The 19,157-nt window shown below is 36.4% G+C and overlaps 2 protein-coding genes across 3 annotated transcripts; both read right to left on the minus strand.

The window, feature by feature from the left end:
- Positions 1-576: 576 nt before the first annotated feature.
- Positions 577-9,969, minus strand: LOC593150 (thioredoxin reductase 2, mitochondrial). The gene is made up of 17 exons (XM_011672881.2): positions 9,819-9,969; positions 8,952-9,020; positions 8,193-8,249; positions 7,630-7,774; positions 7,096-7,170; positions 6,442-6,520; positions 6,141-6,203; positions 5,658-5,728; positions 5,198-5,217; positions 4,685-4,776; positions 4,188-4,359; positions 3,691-3,821; positions 3,120-3,215; positions 2,589-2,681; positions 2,102-2,173; positions 1,181-1,277; positions 577-873 (listed from the first exon to the last, which is right to left on the minus strand). The coding sequence occupies exons 1-16, from the start codon at positions 9,937-9,939 to the stop codon at positions 1,188-1,190; spliced, it is 1,446 nt and encodes a 481-aa protein (XP_011671183.2). The 5' UTR covers positions 9,940-9,969; the 3' UTR covers positions 577-873; positions 1,181-1,187.
- A 3,915-nt stretch (positions 9,970-13,884) lies between these two features.
- Positions 13,885-18,529, minus strand: LOC593134 (Golgi SNAP receptor complex member 1). 2 transcript variants are annotated; one of them, XM_030991536.1, is made up of 7 exons: positions 18,387-18,529; positions 16,870-16,978; positions 16,412-16,499; positions 15,687-15,958; positions 15,222-15,251; positions 14,790-14,872; positions 13,885-14,411 (listed from the first exon to the last, which is right to left on the minus strand). In XM_030991536.1, exons 1-7 carry the CDS (start codon positions 18,487-18,489, stop codon positions 14,287-14,289), a joined length of 810 nt encoding a protein of 269 aa, XP_030847396.1. In that variant the 5' UTR covers positions 18,490-18,529; the 3' UTR covers positions 13,885-14,286. The 2 variants fall into 2 exon arrangements, with proteins under 2 accessions (XP_030847396.1, XP_030847395.1); XM_030991535.1 differs by having other exon boundaries at positions 16,412-16,502.
- Between the last annotated feature and the right edge of the window lie 628 nt (positions 18,530-19,157).

Below are 19,157 nucleotides of genomic sequence, written 5' to 3' on the forward strand. Positions count from 1 at the left end.
AGGGAGTGGAAAATGTGCACACATTGTGTGCGGGTAAGCCTGAACCCGATGACCGGGGTAATAATATATCTGTAAAGCGCTTAGGTACATCGTTGGATCGGTGTATTGAGCGCTATATAAAAAACCAGATTATTATTATTATTATTATGAAATATCAGAACGTTAGATTTAATTATCGCGTCATTATTTATATGATATATATATATATATATATATATATATATATACAAGGGATACCAGAAGATAAAGAACTATGCAACACATCAAGATCAACCCACCACAGAATGGTTTTCAGATGATCCGTCATAAAAGCATTAGCAAAAGATTCTATAAACTGAATAAGATGTTTAAAATGTCATTTCCCCAGGCATGAGCCATACATGAGAGTTCTCTACAACAGCAACAAAATATGCCGTTTCATACAAAATATTGTCTTTTTTGGCCATGTGGGTCTTAGCCCATACACTATAAAGCCCCACTGCACTAATTATAGCTACTAGTGCCCTCTATATAGCAAACAATGCCTAATCGGTGACCATTGGTCCCCTTTTTCTTATGTTAATTGAGAGCTGAGTTGATGAGAGAAGCACCTGTCAGTGACCATGCAGGAAGGTGTAATCCCTCCTGGCCAAACTAGTGCAGAGGGGCTTTAATGGTCCATTTAATCGCATTCCTGATGCTGAGTGATCCTTTGATCAGACTCTCATTTATGGCCTACATACCGTGTGATAGGGAAATGACCTTTAACCTCAGCAACCTGTGACCATGGGGTCAAGACCTGACCTCTTGGTGATGTGAATCTTGACTACTTCCTCAGCACAGGTGGGATGGATACCGATGGTAGAGGACAGGTGCTGGTATGTGGCCCCCATTCTAGTAATGATCAGAGATAGATAAACACAAATGTGAATCACTGGCAAAACTATCAATCAGTTGCCTTGATCTATTTTCTTTCTTTTTTATAGTTTCTAGTGAAATTCAACTCCATAAAGGTAATTTGTGGTAAAATGCACATTTCAAAGATACAGAATATTTGCTCTTTAATCGTTCTAAATCCTTCAATCATATGACTTGCTCATAACATTATGATAGAGTAAAGTTATATATTATATATACATTTTTTTAAAGGGGTGTTTTGTCCTCTTTAAAAAAAAAGGTTAACGAGCAAGAAATGACTTACTTGACAGCTAATGCAAACCTTGCATAATCTCCCCTGCGCCCGGGCCTGTAATGTGAAGACCAAGGATTCTCTGATCACCATCTCGTAGACAGATAGCCTGGGGAAAGGAGATATACAGAAGTACACAACATGGGTAAGGTTCTTTCATCCAAGATCTCATGGTAATACCAGGGCCGTGTTTCATAAACTTGTTATCAATAACAAGTTACGATAATTGTTATAAGCTACCGTCCTTGCATTTGTTTTAAGTGGCTGTGAGCAAATTTTGTTATAGTCCTGTGGTACTTGTTATTGATAACACTACTTATATGAAACAGGGCCCTGATTATAAATGCCCATTCAGAAAAAGAGAGACCACTTTTTACAAGTGGCCTTTTTAGAAAGGTTCTAAGCGGGATTATATATGTGACCACCAAAATGTGACCACAAAAATGTGGCCTTTGTATATGACCTCTCTGACTGGTTTGATAGTATTTACTAAATATGGGGATTAGTGAGATCACGTAAATATTGGGTTGATTTGCAGTTTGCGGAACATATCAAGCCTCTTGATGAATAAAACATCCGCTGGACCAAAACTCCCTTACAAGACCTTCAATTACGTTTTCCCCACATAGTCAAAGAGATACTGTAAACGCTGTTATTATTGCTTGATTAATTTTTTCGCGCTGAGCGACCCCAAAACATATTCACTGGTTCTTAAATTCGCGTAGCACGCAATTCAGCCAGTTCTAAACATGCACAAGAAGCCATGCTTATACTTTCGCGAGTTGTAAAATTAACGCTTGCCGATCTTTGCTCGAAATCCGCGAAAATTATTGTACCGCAAATATTTCAGTGTTTACAGCTATACATGACAATTTGTACATATTGTGCTACTGTACAATCCATTATAAACATCAATATTTGGGAACTACTCACCTTAATATAGCACTGCTCGGCTGGTTTGTTTGGCACTACATACTCAAGAGGCTTGTAGAAGGCATGGTAAACCTATCAAAAAAAATACAAACATAGAATTGTAAGGCTCTCCAGCAAATTAGCGGATTGTAATGGATTAGGTAATGCTCCCCAGGGAGTGGGAAAATGTGCATACATTGTGTTGCGCCGGGTAAGCCTAAATCCAACGACAGGGGTAATAATATGTGCTGCGCCTAGAAACGAAGTATTAGGCGCATTATAAATGTGAGCTATGATTATTATTAGGATTAGGATGGAATTGGTAATTTGAAGTACTAGTTTGGACTGAATTTAATCAAATTAAATCCGATTTATTTTGAATGGATAGGAATAACATGAACTGGACAGGTTAGAACAACACTGAAATGGACAGACAGGACCGACTTATTGGGTTTTCAACTGAATTGGACTGATTGAACGTAGAATATATGATTTGGTAACAACTTACTTCTATGTGATCTTCCCCGTATCTCTCTGTAGCAGTCTCTTCAGAGAGACCTACACAGCTGTATTCTAGAGGAGTGAACACTGTAGTGGCTACCTGTAGAGAAAAGGTAAGGTTCATAAATTCTTCTTTATACAATTTGAAAAACTGTTTGTTTCTTTAATATATTAAAATATTTATAATATTATTCTTCTTACTTTTTTGTTGTTGTTGATCCCTTTACCCTTCTTGAAATCATTTTTAGCTCTTCCTGCGCTCTGCCCCTACTACCCTCTCTCTCTCTCCCTTTCTTTCCTCTCTATTTCTTTTCATCTCCTCTCCTAATCTCTCAGCCTTCAAATCATTATCTCTTTGCATCTAAATCTATTTATCCTGGGTTTTTTGTTCATATAACTATACACTAAAGAATCTTTTATGCCTGAGCAATTAATTAATGCTGCCAGATTGACAAACAGATCATTAGCACAATTATTTGTTGTGGACAGTAAATATATAATATAATAAAAACATAACAGATGTCACATTGGTACTCACCTGTTCATAGTTCATATGTTCTGTGCCTTGACCAAACAATCGTTGGGCTAAAAGCTTGCCAGTTCTGATAGCTACAGGAGTAAGCTCTATTCCACTCTGTATCCAGAACAATAGAGTGAGATAAGTATGTAACTTGTACAGAAAAAAATAGTATTGTTCATCATCTTTTAACATCTGCAGTCAAAATACTTTTTTTCTCCTTCATGACCCATAAAAAATGACAATTAGGAATCACTTAACCAATTGGTGCTCCTCAGAAGACTAGCTACCTCCTAAAATGAATTACTAATTTGCTTTCTCAACGTTTTCCAACTCCGGTTACATTTGTATGCAAGGGAGTTTGGCTGAAGTTTTGCAAGTGTTCAAGATATATGAACCATTCTTATCACTAAGAGTAGGTTCCTATACAGTCATAGTAGTAGTCATGTAGTAGAGCACTGAATATAAATCATGGGACTGAATTTTCAAAATTTGATAACAAATTCTATGAATTTCTTGCCATGAAAGCACTTACAATTTTCATAAGTTTAGGTCAAGGAGTTTTCTTCTCATTCAGTGCATGTAACATTACCTCAAGTATGTCTCCAATGGCATGTATATGAGGGACGGAAGACTGTTCATTTGACCCCATGACCTTTCCTCCTTCAGAGAGTTGAACACCGGTGTTGTCCAAGCCAAGTTGAGCGGTCTCTGGTTCTCTACCTGTGAAGATAGAAGCAGGATTTATTTCATTCTTAATCTATAAGAAGTCGACTCTATCTATACGTAAACCATGTGTTGGAACAAATGGAATAGTCCACCTAAAGTGATGACAGTGGCATAGTAATATGTTAGTGTTATTCCATTCAATAATAATGGAGTAGGTGAATCGTTACAAATGAAAGAAACAATCAAACATCCAGACTTTAGTAAAAAGGGTGAATAAGTATGTTGTTTCAGGGGGGTGAATTCAGGATTTTCAGGAAAGGGAGGACGGGAGGATGGGGGTCAAAGTCTTTTGGTAACTGGATCCCCTATATACATGGTGCTCACTCCCTTAATTCAAAACAACATACAGTATGCACTCACCTACAGCAAACATGACAGTGTCAAACTCTCCATGACCTTCCTGACCTTGATCTGACCTCCACCTCACATTCAGGCTGCCATTTTGATTCTTAGCTACACTCTCAGGGACCTGTTGCCATAGAAACTGGATACCACTGGCTTCCATGTGGTCTGCTACAAGCCTGGACATTTGCTGAAAATCAGAAATATACCAATATAAGACTCTGTAAGATTATAGGTTCAAACACTAATAAATTATGAAAAGTAACTGCAAATCCGACTATGCTAGCTAACTCCTAAAATCCATAATGTCAAGCCATTCACAATTGCATTTCTACCAAAAATTTACAAATGCTCTCGCAAAGAAAAGAATTTATAACACAAAACAGCATTCAATCATATTGATGGAGAGAACATTATGAACATCCCACTTATATGCAGCTTTGAGATCCCCTAAAATGCAGTCACATGTAGTATACATGCGATCATACTCAAATAGTCATTATTAATTTCAATACCTGATCGAACCCTCTGAGGCAGATGGACCGTACCATTACAGTTGTGGGGAAGCCAAGACCATGCAGGAAACCGGCACATTCTAAAGCAACATCTGATCAGGTGGTAGCTGTCAAGGAAAATGTCTAAGATAGATGTTAAGCAGTGTAGCACCTCCATGATACTTTGTGAGCAACAAAAGATATTTATGAAATTTATTTGATCTGGACCTAGTTTTAGTTCACAATCAATAATTTGATTCAATACAAACTCTCTCTCTCTCTCTCTCTTTCTGTTTCTTTCTCTCTCTCTCTCTCTCTCTGTTTCTGTCTGTTTCTTTCTCTCTCTCTGTCTCTGTCTCTGTCTCTGTCTCTCTCTGTCTGTCTCTCTCTCTCTCTCTCTCTCTCCCACTCTGTCTTTTTCTTTCTCTGTCTCTCTGTATGTCTCTCCCTCCTTCTCACCCACTCATACTATCACCTTAATCTCACCTTTCGACCAGGAATAATTTATAATATCTTTATTTGTTCAAAGGATACAGCTGCCACCTATAACCAAGCTAGAAAGAAGAAAAAAAAGAAGAAAGTGAAATATGGTTCATATCAGGAGATAAAGTCCAATTTTAAGAATAAATATGAATAAACAATTTTAACATAAATGCTTTAATATGTAACTGTTAGTTCAACACTTACTTATAAGTGTGCTCAACCTTTACAACACACACAAAAATGTACATAATATATGAGATTACAAAATGAAAATGCATCACTGAAGGCACACTTCATAGCAATCATTACTGTAGCATGACAAGTAACTTTGAAAAGTTCCTTTACAGACTTGGCTATATGTTGGGAATGCCGAAACTTGAATGGCAAAATCCCTCCCATACCAAAAATAAATACATTAGAGTAAGTCATACACAACTTTTCATATGAGCTGGATACATAAACTGCAACAGACATTATTTGTTTTAATTGATTAGTTGCTATTAAATCATACCTCCTTCCTGGTGGAGTTTTCAGAGAGAAGATGTCATCGCTGGTAATCCCATACTCCATAGCACCGGGTACCTTTCAAATCAAGTACAAAGAGATATGATCAGTATACAGTGATCAAACAATGATATTTGATATTATGTAAACACTACATTGAAATACATCATGAGAAAATGTGCAAGCAACTTGTACCAAATTTGATTACAATTTGTAAATATATTTTACAACCTGAAGTTGATTCATCCGCTGTAGAAAGAATAAAGGTACATCACATTTATTTATTTCTGTTTGATGACATTTATAGTTTTATTTCAGACAGGCCATACCAATATGCAAATGAAAATGCAATGTTAATCACTTCTATTGTCATACTTTTAGTTACTTACAATTTTTTTTCTTTTTTTTTTCTTTTTTTTTCCCAGGGCACTGTTCATTTGAGAGAACAAAACAATGGTTTGTTACAAATTTGAAGTGATGGCAGTGTTACCTTATCAGGGTACTTGGGTCTTCCTCCTGTGGCGAGGACTATGTTGGCAGCAGAGAACTGGGTCTGGATCAAATGACATAAAACACATCAATCAAAATTACCGGGGTATCTCAGAGAATGAACATCAATTTTATATGGACAATAACTCTAAAGTTTGTGGAGTCAGTACTCTAAATATACATGTAAGAAAGAGCAAATTATCTATACAAATATAAGCATTATCAAAATCATTTTGTATTTTGGTACTTTATTTTTTTCATTAAATGGAAGTAAGCTTCATTCATGTAGAGTGGTAACCTACCTCTTTTCCATCTTTCATCTTGACTTTCACCGTATGTTCATCAATGAAAGAACCTTTTCCATTCACGTATTCAACATTCCTGGTGGAAGCAAACACAAAGACACAATATATAATCTGTGTACCTGTGATTCCGTAAAATGTTATCTACCATGGTGAAATACAAAGCAATAAATGTCCTACATAAATGCATGAATAGATATTATAGTGGTATGGCATGAGTCCAGCCATTGGAGAAGAGTGAAGAAGAATTTGTGTCAGGTGAGAGGGGAAGGGAGGGAGGGGGAGCACAGGTCTTGTGAGGTGTATAAACCCCATGGTTACACCACTGTGATTAGAGTAGCTCAAACCTGTATGCACATCAGAAAAATTAGAAACAGTACTGAAAATTGCAGTACCTTTCAAATTCTATCGCACTTGATTGACATTTATCTGTAAAAGATCCAAGGTAAATACAAGCATCTAAACAAACATACTTCAAACTCCAAAATCTCAACATATCTAGCCTTTGTTTATTAAGTGCCCATTCTTACTGTACAGTCACTGAACCTTCAAATTAGAAACAGTCCTGCTTAAATCAGAACAGTTTCATAAACAGACTTTATATTTCCTCTAGAAAGTGAGCATCAATGTTAAAAAGCAGAAGATATATCTTACTTGTCTTGGAGTTGAACTCTGTGACCCCAGTTCAATGACTTCACATGACCTTGTATCCCACCAATCAAAGTGGACCTGTACAAAGCAGATGAAAAAGATGTCAAGTTAGTACAAACAATACAAAATGGTGTCACTTAAAGTAAACTGACAGTATATATTGTGAAGATTATATGCGGTTGCTTCAGAAAACACCTATTCACAAAGATTTTTGCTGTTGAAAAATTGCCTCGAACGAAGTCATTCTGTCATTGTTTTTGTCTCCCAATCAACAGAGTAATATGTAAACTGAACAGAAAAACTAAATTAAACTACAGGAACAAAGCACATACAAATTTAAGAGCTCTGATTGGCTGTCAGACTTGATGGAGTGCTAGCTAGTCCATGTTACTGTGCTGTAATAATAGGCTAATAGCTATAATAACACCAGTGTTCTAACAAACTATTTGTGTTGGTAACGAACAGGGTCTGTTGTGCCTGTTCAGCAAGAAATAACATTAAAATCACTTGGTCATAAAATAAGCTGAAGTGTCTCACCATGATAGACCAATATCATCTGGAACCTGCCATCCATAATGTTTAGCGTCATGCATAGATTCTCTGAGAAGTGAGGCGTGGTGGAGTAATTTCTTTGGAATACAGCCAACGTTAACGCATGTTCCTCCGAGGCCCCATTTGGTTCCTGTAGTGGAAAAAGAGTTTGGAAATGTAATAACATTTGTTTTGATGAATTGTATTCAAATGACAAAGCAGACTTAATTGTGTTCACTTGCAAACATGAAATGATTTATCTGGTTTAAACACCTTGGCAGATGTGACGATCGTGAGCATAATGGTTAGAGCATAGTACCACAACTGTCCTTTTGCAAGATCTACATCTACATTTGCCACCCTCTACCCAGGTGAAGAAAATTAGTACCTTGTAGGTAATAAATGCCTTGAATGTTGTGAGTGACATAATTGGTTGCCTGGCTAAAGCTAGCTGGAGAACACCTTGATCATCTTGTGAGGTGGATGCGAGAACTATACAGATACCGTACCCGATATCATTAATAAATTTCAGGAAGTCGAGACTGAAAAATTCTTTAAGGAATACTCACCTTGGGGTGATGGATCCACATAGTCCAAAACGATGACTTTCTTATCAAAACCAGCAGCTGTGAAAGAAGAAATAAAGAAAAAATAGTTTTGGCTGTGTTTCGCAAATAAATCTTCTGTATTTCTTAATGTCCTGTACACTGGGAGATCAAATCCCATGGGCGCAATTTGTTTTACACCAGATCCCCAAAATATAAAACCTAAACTGGGGACCAATGCACACAAGCCTTATTTTCATTCCAGGTTACATTAGTGTGGATCCTTGATACATTAAAGCTGAATTGATCTTGGCATTCTCTACATTGTCATAAATATTCATGGAATAGTTTAAACATATGAGGGGATCACTTATAACAATTATTCACACTAAAGAATGAAGTTTGGAATTTTATCCACAATGTGCAAGTTTACTTGATCATCGATCATCATTAAAGATTTTATTTTTTCTTGATATTTATTTTTAGATTGCAATATTCTTTTTCCAAAATACAACAGCAATGCACATTTAAAATTAGAAACAGAAAAGATCATATCATCTTATTTCCAGTAATAAGAATTTATAATTGAAGAAAAAAAGTTTCAACAATATTAATCCTTTTGGATAAAGCAGTCATTTCATTTCAAATGTAAAGAAACAATGAATCCAGTATCTTTACACTATAAACCCTCACTGAAAACTAGCAATGTAATGAGGAATTCTGCTGGCTAAAGTGTGATGTTACAAAAGATAATTTGGATGAAATGTCAAGCGACTCTCATACCCTCTTTTGCACAGGCTAAGCCACCAGATCCTCCACCAATGACTGCCAGATCATAATCATAAGATGAACCTGCAGACAAGAAAAGGGGGAAAAATAGAAATCTTAAAACAATTGTTACCTATTCTTTACATTCATCTTTTGCAACAAATCACAGGATTTTATTCTCTGAACTTTCATCACCAAATTTTCTTTCAGTTTTGAGCAAATCTGGAATTCCACATCCATTTCCGTTGATACTTCTTAATCTAATTATCTTTCTTTTTAATCCTGAATTATGTCAGACCAAGTAGGTTTATTCAAGTGTTCAACCAATGATTTTAAAATTACTTGCAAGTAATTTTGTAATGTAGCAGTGTAGGGTCTACCATAAAAAGAGAGGATCGATCGATCGTCCAAGCTCTTGTGAAATGAAGATTTATTTTCATTTACTCATTATTCAATAGCAATATCAAATAACATTCTTTCACTTAGTAGTTTTTGCTAGCTTGCATTTAGTTGAAAAGCCGAACCTTTGATATTAACACCAAATAATCACCACCATTAACCTCATCATCAAACCTTCATCATCATCATCATCATCATCATCATCATCATCATCATCATCATAATCATCATCATCATCATAATCATCATCATCATCATCACCACCACCACCACCACCACCACCACCACCACCACCACCACCACCACCACCACCATCATCATCATCACCATCATCACCCCCACCATCAAAATAATCATCCAGATCAACGCAATAAAGCAGTTCGATTTTGTTTTACCAACAAAATTATCATAACATGGGACTGTAATGAGATCGGTTGCTAAGAAAAGTCGTTTCAGAATGATGGAAAGTTCATAATATCTTACCTAATGAACGAGAACAGCTTAGCCATCTGTCTAGCACTCTCACCCTTTGACTGTATTTACTTTTCAGCAATGCATTCCTACTGTTTAGGACGCAACATTTCGCAGCATGGAGCCCAGCCATTGCTTTCTTGCTTATTACGTAATCAGCGAATCGGCGTAATACGTTATCAGCGTACGTACGACGTGTGTATGGCGTGTTGGACGAGCTTGAGAAAGGGGAGGGGCAGGTGTGCATGTGGCCCAGGATGGACCCTTTTCACGATTTCTATATATCTCAGAGACAAAAACAATAAATGTTAGATAGTGTGAATCTTGGGGTATTTGAAAAGAATGATAAGCAATTCTTTTTTTAATTTTACCATTCTTTGACATCCTTTATAGTCTTTCTTTCTGCATCCCCCATCCAAAAACTTTCAAGTTGGCCTTGTTGTTTCTGTTTAGTAATTATTGCGGTTTTGGAGGAAAAAAAAAATGATGTTTTACTTACATTTTATTTCCCTTATCCACTCCTCGCTGTCATAATCATTTTCAATCTTCCCTCTCTCTCTCTCTCTCTCTCTCCCCCCCCCCCCCCCCCCCCCTCTCTCTCTCTCTCTCTGTATTCTCTCTCTCTGTATTCTCTTACCAAAGAAATATATTTTCATGAATTGTACACAAAACATCAACATTTATGAGGGAAAATTGGCATTCAAAAATGATATAGGATGCTAAATACCGGTATATCTTACATTCATATTTTAATATCACATTTATAATTTCCATCTCAATTCAACGATTTCCACGTATACATACAATTAAATAAATTCTTATTTAAAAAGTAGCGAATATACAATATGCAGAAATGTGAAAAATATAGCTACCATATATCATATAACAGAAATGTCCAATGTAAGTATTGGTTCAGGACTTAGGATACATTTTTCATCTAATTTCCTTGGGGAGAACAGTGTCAAAACACATAGCTATTTCTTGATTTACAAGAACAATCTTGGGTAATCTTTACTTTTTGTTTTAAAGAAGACATTTGAATACAGTAAAACATTTAAAAAAATATTTTAAATAATAAAAAGCAAGGTATGAACATCTCCATAGAGGTCAAACTTATCAGGTGCATGTTCCTCAAAAATTTATAAAACTGTCAATTTTTTTCTGTATTTAGACTACAGTATAAGCTGATATTTTAATAGATGACGAGAAAAAAGACATTTCGTAAGTTGTTTCTGCAATAATTAAGGCAAGCTACTTACAATACAATGTTTGCCCACGCGTTCCAAGCTCATTTTCAAGTTTGTTAATATTGATTTTGTTTCAATTTCATACTTCAACAATATTCATGCTTGAAGTGCTCTTTCTTACTGCATTAAAATATATTAACATAGAAAATATTCACTACATGTGACATATTAATAATCTTCAATTCACAGTACATAAAGGAAATAAAAATATATATCTGATAATCTGTATAAATGCAGACATTCATGCATGCTAACTGATACTTGCAGAATATTAGTTGCAAATTATTGAATTGTGGCCTTAGAGTCAAATTATCACTTTATCAACATCTAGATCTGGGACTGGGACAATTTAAGAAACTCGTACCACTATCAATAACAACAACAACAAAAATTGGATGAGCTAAAGCTATGGCTGAAAATTTCAAATAGTATCACTTCCATGCACAACTGAAAAAGAGGTGATTTTCAATCAGTAGTGGTTATAGATGCCTTGTAGATGGGGGGCTTGCGGGGTTCAAGCTCCCTCCCTAATTTTGTTGTTCTTGATTATAAGTGAATTTTATGCAAGGCAAAATTGTAAAAATTATTGCAATAACCCCAATAGACCCCTTCCCCCCCCCCCCCCCCAAAAAAAAAAAAAACTTCTCGAACTGCTTATGTTAGCAATTCTCTCTCTCTAAGTGCCATATCGTTGACTTTGGCGATCATGCTGTTCCACAACCCTCGGCTCCTAGCCTTCTGTATTAGTACCACTCCCAGTTCTTTCACTCCTCTCTCCTCCAACAATTTCTGCAGACTGTCCATCCAAAGTATCCTCCTTCTTCCCCTACTCCTTCTTCCCACAATTTTCCCTGTCAAAGCAAGATTCTCTAGGCCTTCTTTACGTGTAATGTGACCCATGAATTTCAACTGCCTAATCAACATCTCACGTATCATTTTCCTTTGCACTCCAGCTCGTGTGAGAACTTCCTCATTACTAACTTTGTCGGTCCAGGGGATTTTCATCATTCTTCTTAAAAACCACATTTCGCAACTTTCCAAACGCTTTTTAGTATCAGAGGCTAAAGTCCATGTTTCACTACCATACATAAGTACTGGGTAGATGTAACGATTCAATACTCTTATTCTGATCTTCATACTCATTGTTCGATTTGTCAGAATTTTGCCTAGCTTTGAAAAAGCAATTACCATGACTAATCTAAACTGGATATTTCAGAGTACCAGGTAAGGTGGATTTTTACAATAAACAGAGCAACAACAAAACTAACAAGTGGCAAAAGACAAAATATAGAAATAAAACAGCTATTTGGTAGGGTCTTTACTCTCTAGAAACATTAATGTTGCTATCAAAGCAAAACAAATATACCAGTAGCTAATCATAATCCTAAAACCAATTCATTCATATTGCTATTTTCGTCACATCTGCCAAACCTTTGAAAGCCTTTTTGGGTTTGTTACATGTACATGTACTGCAAAACAGTACATGAAATGTAACAGGCACAGCACTTCATTTTATGTTCAGAAATATATGTACATAATTACCAACCCTCATCTTTCATAATAGTGATCATAATATCATAATGTATCAAAATAAGTAATTAAACTCATTCTGCCAGACAGACACCAATATTTGCAATGTTAACATGTCATATAAATAGCTCTGTAGTCCTAACCTACAGTGAATGGGTCCAGTCACAAAGTGGGTTTAGTGGTTGATTCTCTGGTTTTGTAGTGGTAATAAAAGAACCCAGGCTTTAATTTGAGCCACATGATATCTCCTGGATGGTGATGTTAAAGGCCGGTCCTGTACATAATAAAGAGTTAAAATCGTCATATGACTGTGTAACTTAAGGTAGAGAAGGTTTCCCTATGATAATAAAAAACAAAATGCCCTACTTTCACTCAAACAGTAATGTAATGAGTCTTGAATAGATCAACTTATCCCCAACCTGTGCTGTGTTTCTAGCCTTTTAGGCTACCGACTCCAGACTCAGTACAACAAACTTTCATTGAAAGTAGTCAAAAATGATTCCACAGTGCTGTGTATAGAGCGTGTTATTTATCATGTTCTAACATTACAAAAGTTGCTGCCTGGCTGCAGCTTAATCCTCATACATGTACTTCATTTTCTAATTTTCTCACTGGAATGATTATCCTTCATCTTGCACATTTCATACAGCTTGGACATTTCATCAGCGCCACCTAAAATGCAAGCCACCTTACGAATAATTCATCAAATTTACTTCATGAGATGCCCCTTTCAACATTGATGCCTCTCCAGTAATTCAAGTACCCAGTAGCATACCATATCATTGCAGTGCTTCACAATAACTTTTTTTGGGAGGGGATCCCGATTTAAAATTTTTAAATCTGTATGCACAAGGCCATGCAAAAATCTTGAGATTTTTAGATTCCGGACTTGGAATGAGGGTCTCACATGTCCCAGTTGCCTGTTAGTGTTGAGCCCTACCATATATACCAAGCATGTACAGAAAGAAGAGTCAGATATCAAGCAATTTTTTAGTGGTCGTCCCAAATAAGAGGAATTTAACATCACCTTATCTTACATGAATAATATTGAATAAGCACAACATGAATAGTGAAATACATTTCCATCAATATCAACAGAACCACAATACATGGTGCTCATAAAAGTGAAATATCACAAAAAGTTAAAGCCTTGAGAGACATGAGTGCCAATGTAACTTGTGTCGTAGCTTATCTATACAAGATTCTTCCAGCAAATACAAATCTCAGATATTATATAATGACATCAAATACTTTCAAGCATTTGTCAGGCCACAGTTCTGTTTGACAGTTATAGGTAAAGTTTAGGGTAAACACTATAATCTTTGATCAGGAAGAAGTTTACTTTTGAGAAATGTTCCTCCTAGGGACAATATCTTGAAGCTGTCAGATTGTCTCTGAATCATAATAGACGTTAGCCATAAAACTGGATATACGCTCCAGCGGAATGCTTGAATCTGTTGCACGATGAAATCCCCAATGGTGACAATGCTCCCACTGAACCTCATGCTCTGCTGAAATTAAACATCATATGCATGTTTCCATCCGTTTGTCTTCTCAGTTACATGTCAAAGGTCATTCAGGGTCTCGACAGAAACAGGGAACCTCCAAACTGAGGAGTCCCACACGATGCTTTCCCCATCCTTCTCTTACGACTGATCACAAGCATCTGTTCCATAGAGTTCTTCAAAAACAATGTTTGGATTCTACCGGAAGGCATACCAGAGTAAGAGCACAATACATACAGCAATGACCCCTCCCAGTATCAGGGAATCTCTCCTCTTTCGAAGGTTTATCCTCTGGATCAAGCTATTTAATACAGGAAACCGATCTGTGAAGACAGTAGAGTTAAGGAAGAACATTCCCAAGATTCTGCTAAAGTACATAGATTATAGGGTAAATGGTAGAGAAATGATACGCACCCATCCCCCCCCCCCCTTCCCAAACCCAACAACCTGCCATTTCTTGTTTTTTGTTTACATAGTATAAGAAAACTGGACCCCTGCCCAAAAGTATAATAAAAGACAATACAATCTCAGAAAAATTTGAGAACCCTTACAGTCCCCCCCCCCCCCTTGACTAATGTCAGTAATTTATTAAGCTGTGCCCATCCCTCCCCAGATCCCTCATCAATTAATCCTGAATCTGCCACTGAAATACATGTACATTAAAATATTGCATGTCAAAGTTCAATTTCTGCAAAGGATACTGGCCATGGAATTCATGCTAGAAGAGATCTTCTTCAGCGCTGATTTCTGACCACTCAGATTTTCTTTGGTTGCCATGGCGACACTATCAGGAAGAGAGAATTAGAGAATATGGTTATCAAAGAATTAAAAAGCTATGCATTGACTCATAACTATACCATCTTAAAGACATTTCAAGTTACTAATAGAACAAAATTCATTGATGCAAGCAAGCTTAGATTTTGAGGGGGTAAACTGTTGAAATAGAGACATGTCTGATTACTTCTCTTATTCTTCCTCCTGAAGCCTTTTAAAATAGTTTGCAATACCATAACTCACTAGCTCTTTAAATTTGCAGAATGATAAAATGTCCCATTATTCAGAGCACCAACGATGAATAGATGTAATAACCACTGACTTCCTCTGTTGAGTAAATGGATAGATTAATGGCTTACCTTATCGTTTCATCTGCAATTCTTTCTGAACTGTGGGTAGATACAGATTTTTAAAAAGAAAAATGAGTCACGCTATGATTATAATTGTTGAAAACTGTTACGATATGTCTAATATCGATACTGAAACGATACTTCTTCTCCAGAATAAATGGCTGACTAAACATATATACACATGATTCCATCATTTCTTTATTTAAGTTTTTACTGCAATCAACAAATAACAGAAACAATAGTAATAGTAAATTGCATGTTATGAATTGTTTGTGCCCTTTGTGTCTATCAAGACTTGAATTTCATTCAGGAAAGTGAGATCTCATTCCCAGAGTATATGGTTTATTACGCTTTTCTATAGACTCAATAACTCCCTTCAAAACTCAAACTATAGTCTGAGTTTATGTTTCTGCCATATTTCCTGTAGTCCATTTAAATCAAGAGACACCTATTAAAGAACAAGATTTGCCTTACTTTCGTATATGTTCATTCTCCTTGAGATAGAGATCCGTTCTCCTATTGAGTCCTGAAGAGCTCTTGTAGCTGTCAATCTCCCTCTGAACGGACCCCATGAGCTCCTCCCGCTCCCTGCATGCCTCGATGTTGGCCTTAGTCTTGTGGAACTCGTGGGTATAGTCTTTGAGGATGTCTCTGTGCCTCTGAAGGGTGTGGAGTAGGGCGGCACTGGGAGATGCCACTGACACGCTGCCGGCGTAATCTGCCATTCTGTCGTTTACGTCTGATAACTGGGGAAAGGAAATAGATAAAGTTTGGGTATGAAATTAGATTAAGAAGTCAAACTGAATAGATATTCTCTTCATCAGGGATATGATAATATGGGGGGGGGGGGTAGGATTCTGAGAGTTGGGTCAAACATTTGAAAGAAGGCACAAGAAGGCAACCGGGAGGGGCGCAGTATACTTAAGGTGTGCCACCATGGTTATAAAAGGTGACACGGGTCATTAAGTCTGCCACTGCTACACTTCATTTTTTTCTCTGAGATAATTGATTGATGCTTAATTTACTGTAATAAACATAATGAGCTATCAAACATAATTTTCTTCAATATTCTATCTCACTTTTATACTTCAGGAAGGTTTTCCATTCATGAATTTCAGAATCTTCATTTGACTTGGACTGTTTGTTGTATCTTTGGTTATTTATCATTACAAAAATTGTATGAACTTATGCATTCTTACCTTATTTAATAATTGTTCTATCTCCATGGCCATTGTATGAAACATGTGTTCACTGTTGGAAGCATTTAGAAGAGGTGCAGTATCTGAGCTGCTGTGGAGAAAAAAACACAAGGATTTGAAAGTCTTATGAATCTACTAAAAAAAAAAAAAAATTATACTATTTCAGTTTTTCATTTACCCTTAGGAAATGGCAAATTTTGATTCAAGATGCATAGTTTCCACTGGATATCTCATTCTTAGTATTTACCTTTACACGAGAAAATTAGAATTATATACATGTAGAGTCTACAATAGGTGGCTTAAAGTTACAAAACTGATGGTAGTTTCCACTTGCATATTGACCTTTTTCTTCAGTTTTCCTACTCTCCATTGATGATGTTAACAAAGATTAAATGTAATGAAAAATAGAATAAACAATTCAAATACCCAAAATACCTCTTAATGAAAAGGGCACATACCTGTCTATGTCACTGGATCTGATAGCACTGAAGCTGGTCCCAAGTTTGCTGAAGGAAACCAGCTTAAGATCTATCTCATTCTCTAGCTGCCTTGCTCTCTTCCTCAAATCTGCATTTCAGAATAGCAACAACAAAAGAAGATAATACAATTAAGTGATTATCAGCCTCAACTCAATAAATGCATTTGAAATGAAAGGTACATCATGGAATTACCAATTTATGTCTGACTGACGACAATACCGGTCACTTTTTTAAATCAAATTTTCCTCACACTGTCACTCAATCATTTCTTTTCTTCTTTTTTATTTGTTGTTGAACAATATCAGGTTGAACTCCCCCTTTAATTACTACTACAGCTCTGGGAAACACCATGAATTCTACCACTCTGGTGTTCACTAATGTGGGAGTTAACACTGACCGAGCAAAAGTCAAGCCCAAGGTTCGTGGTTTGTTGCAACAACAACAAACGCTGCAGAAGTTGCTGATCTTTTGTTCATATTTAAACAATTCTTCTACATATTTCAAAGAAAATTCTTGTTTCCTCTTTCAACTGGTGGCATAAATTTTCGAATTCTTGCCAATTTTGTATAGATATATGGAACTGTGCGACGTGCATGAACTTATGTCATGCATCATTCATCATGCAAAGAATAAAAAAGTAAAAATTGTCTCATTTATCCACACAGAGGCACAGGTAGTCAGAGCAGAGACTACATTATAGTGACACATACAGTCGCAGATCATGTACACTCTGAAATAATCCGTTTAATGGTCCCTTTTAAGGAAATTATGGGTCAAAATCGACATCCATGTTGAAATCTTGCAAGCCGCTTCGCACGGAGTCATCTAAATCAATCTCATCCCTTCTAGTCTACGCCGAAGGCAAAACGATTATGAAGGAAAAACTGTGCGCCATCTACACGTTCGTAATGGCGTTATCACAGTTTTTCCTTCATAATCGTTTTGCCTTCGGCGTAGACTAGAAGGGATGAGATTGATTTAGATGACTCCGTGCGCAGCGAGAGTTTACACGGCTTGCAAGATTTCAACATGGATGTCGATTTTGACCCATAATTTCCTTAAAAGGGACCATTAAACGGATTATTTCAGTCAAGTTGGTAAGTGGAACCGATGTAGTATAACCTTCTCTTAATTTTAAATAATCAATGCATGAGGTAAAATGACATTTTGGGGGATTTTGGGGGCAAAACGCTACGACCTGAAATGGCCGTGGCGTTATCAAGGGAATGTGTATAGTCTAGATGGTTTCCGTCTCTAAAGAAAGAGCAGACCCTACCCCAATAAGAGGCTAACGAACGAAAGAGACGGAAAATTCGGTCTATCTAGGCCTATACAAAACTAGTTTCTGAACACATAAATGAGTCACTACTTACTCACTGTACTAAGCCCAAGGCCTCGGCTTCGGCCCGGTTCAACATCACAATCAACAGTGTCAGTGTCATGTCACTAACAGTAAATCGGTTTCTCGGTCAATAACAAAATAAATAATTTCTCACCTTCCCACTGATTCCCCTGTGCCATGTTGTTTCGCATTTTCCTTGGACTCAGTTCAGAGGGAAAGATGATTACACGTAGTAATACTCGCAGTTTCAATAGCATTAACAGCAGGATCAGGATCGTCGATTATCGTTTGTCTACCACATACCGGTACGCGATACGTACACTATTCAGCTAACTACGTGGAAGCTTAGCACGGATCGGATAAAGAGAGTGCTCCTCGGGTTCACACCATTTACCATTATATTCGCGTTGCCAATCTTATAATTAAAGAATAAGGTAATATTTTTAAATCGTAAAATATTATTTTGAATAGTATTTACTCAGATTTAAAATTTTAAATATATAATTGAATATATATATTAGGTTATTTATTGTTTCATAATACATTTTTATACACAAATATGATTGTCATGGATCACACAGTGGTAAACTTTAAATTGTTCTTGTTAAAATAATTTGTCGATAATTTCAGATAAAAAAGTCTTGATTGCATAATCACTGTTTTGCTCGAGTCATATCAGCAGAGCTGCAGCTGAGCAGCAGTTGTTGTGCTGGTGAGTAAATCCTTGTAAAAGTTTTTGGCCCGACTTATTTGTATTTGTAAGCTTCTAATATCTATAAAAAAAATATCACAATACTAGGTAGGAGCTTGAATTAGTGGATTCAAATCTAAAATGAAGAGTAACATAATTACTAGACCGAATTTTACCCAAATCAGAGGCTTATATATACGAACGAAAGAGACAGAAAAAATCGGTCTACATAAT

The sequence above is a fragment of the Strongylocentrotus purpuratus genome, unplaced genomic scaffold (assembly GCF_000002235.5).
Source record: "Strongylocentrotus purpuratus isolate Spur 01 unplaced genomic scaffold, Spur_5.0 spur5_scaffold_2, whole genome shotgun sequence".
In the NCBI taxonomy this organism is placed as follows: Eukaryota; Metazoa; Echinodermata; class Echinoidea; order Camarodonta; family Strongylocentrotidae; genus Strongylocentrotus; species Strongylocentrotus purpuratus.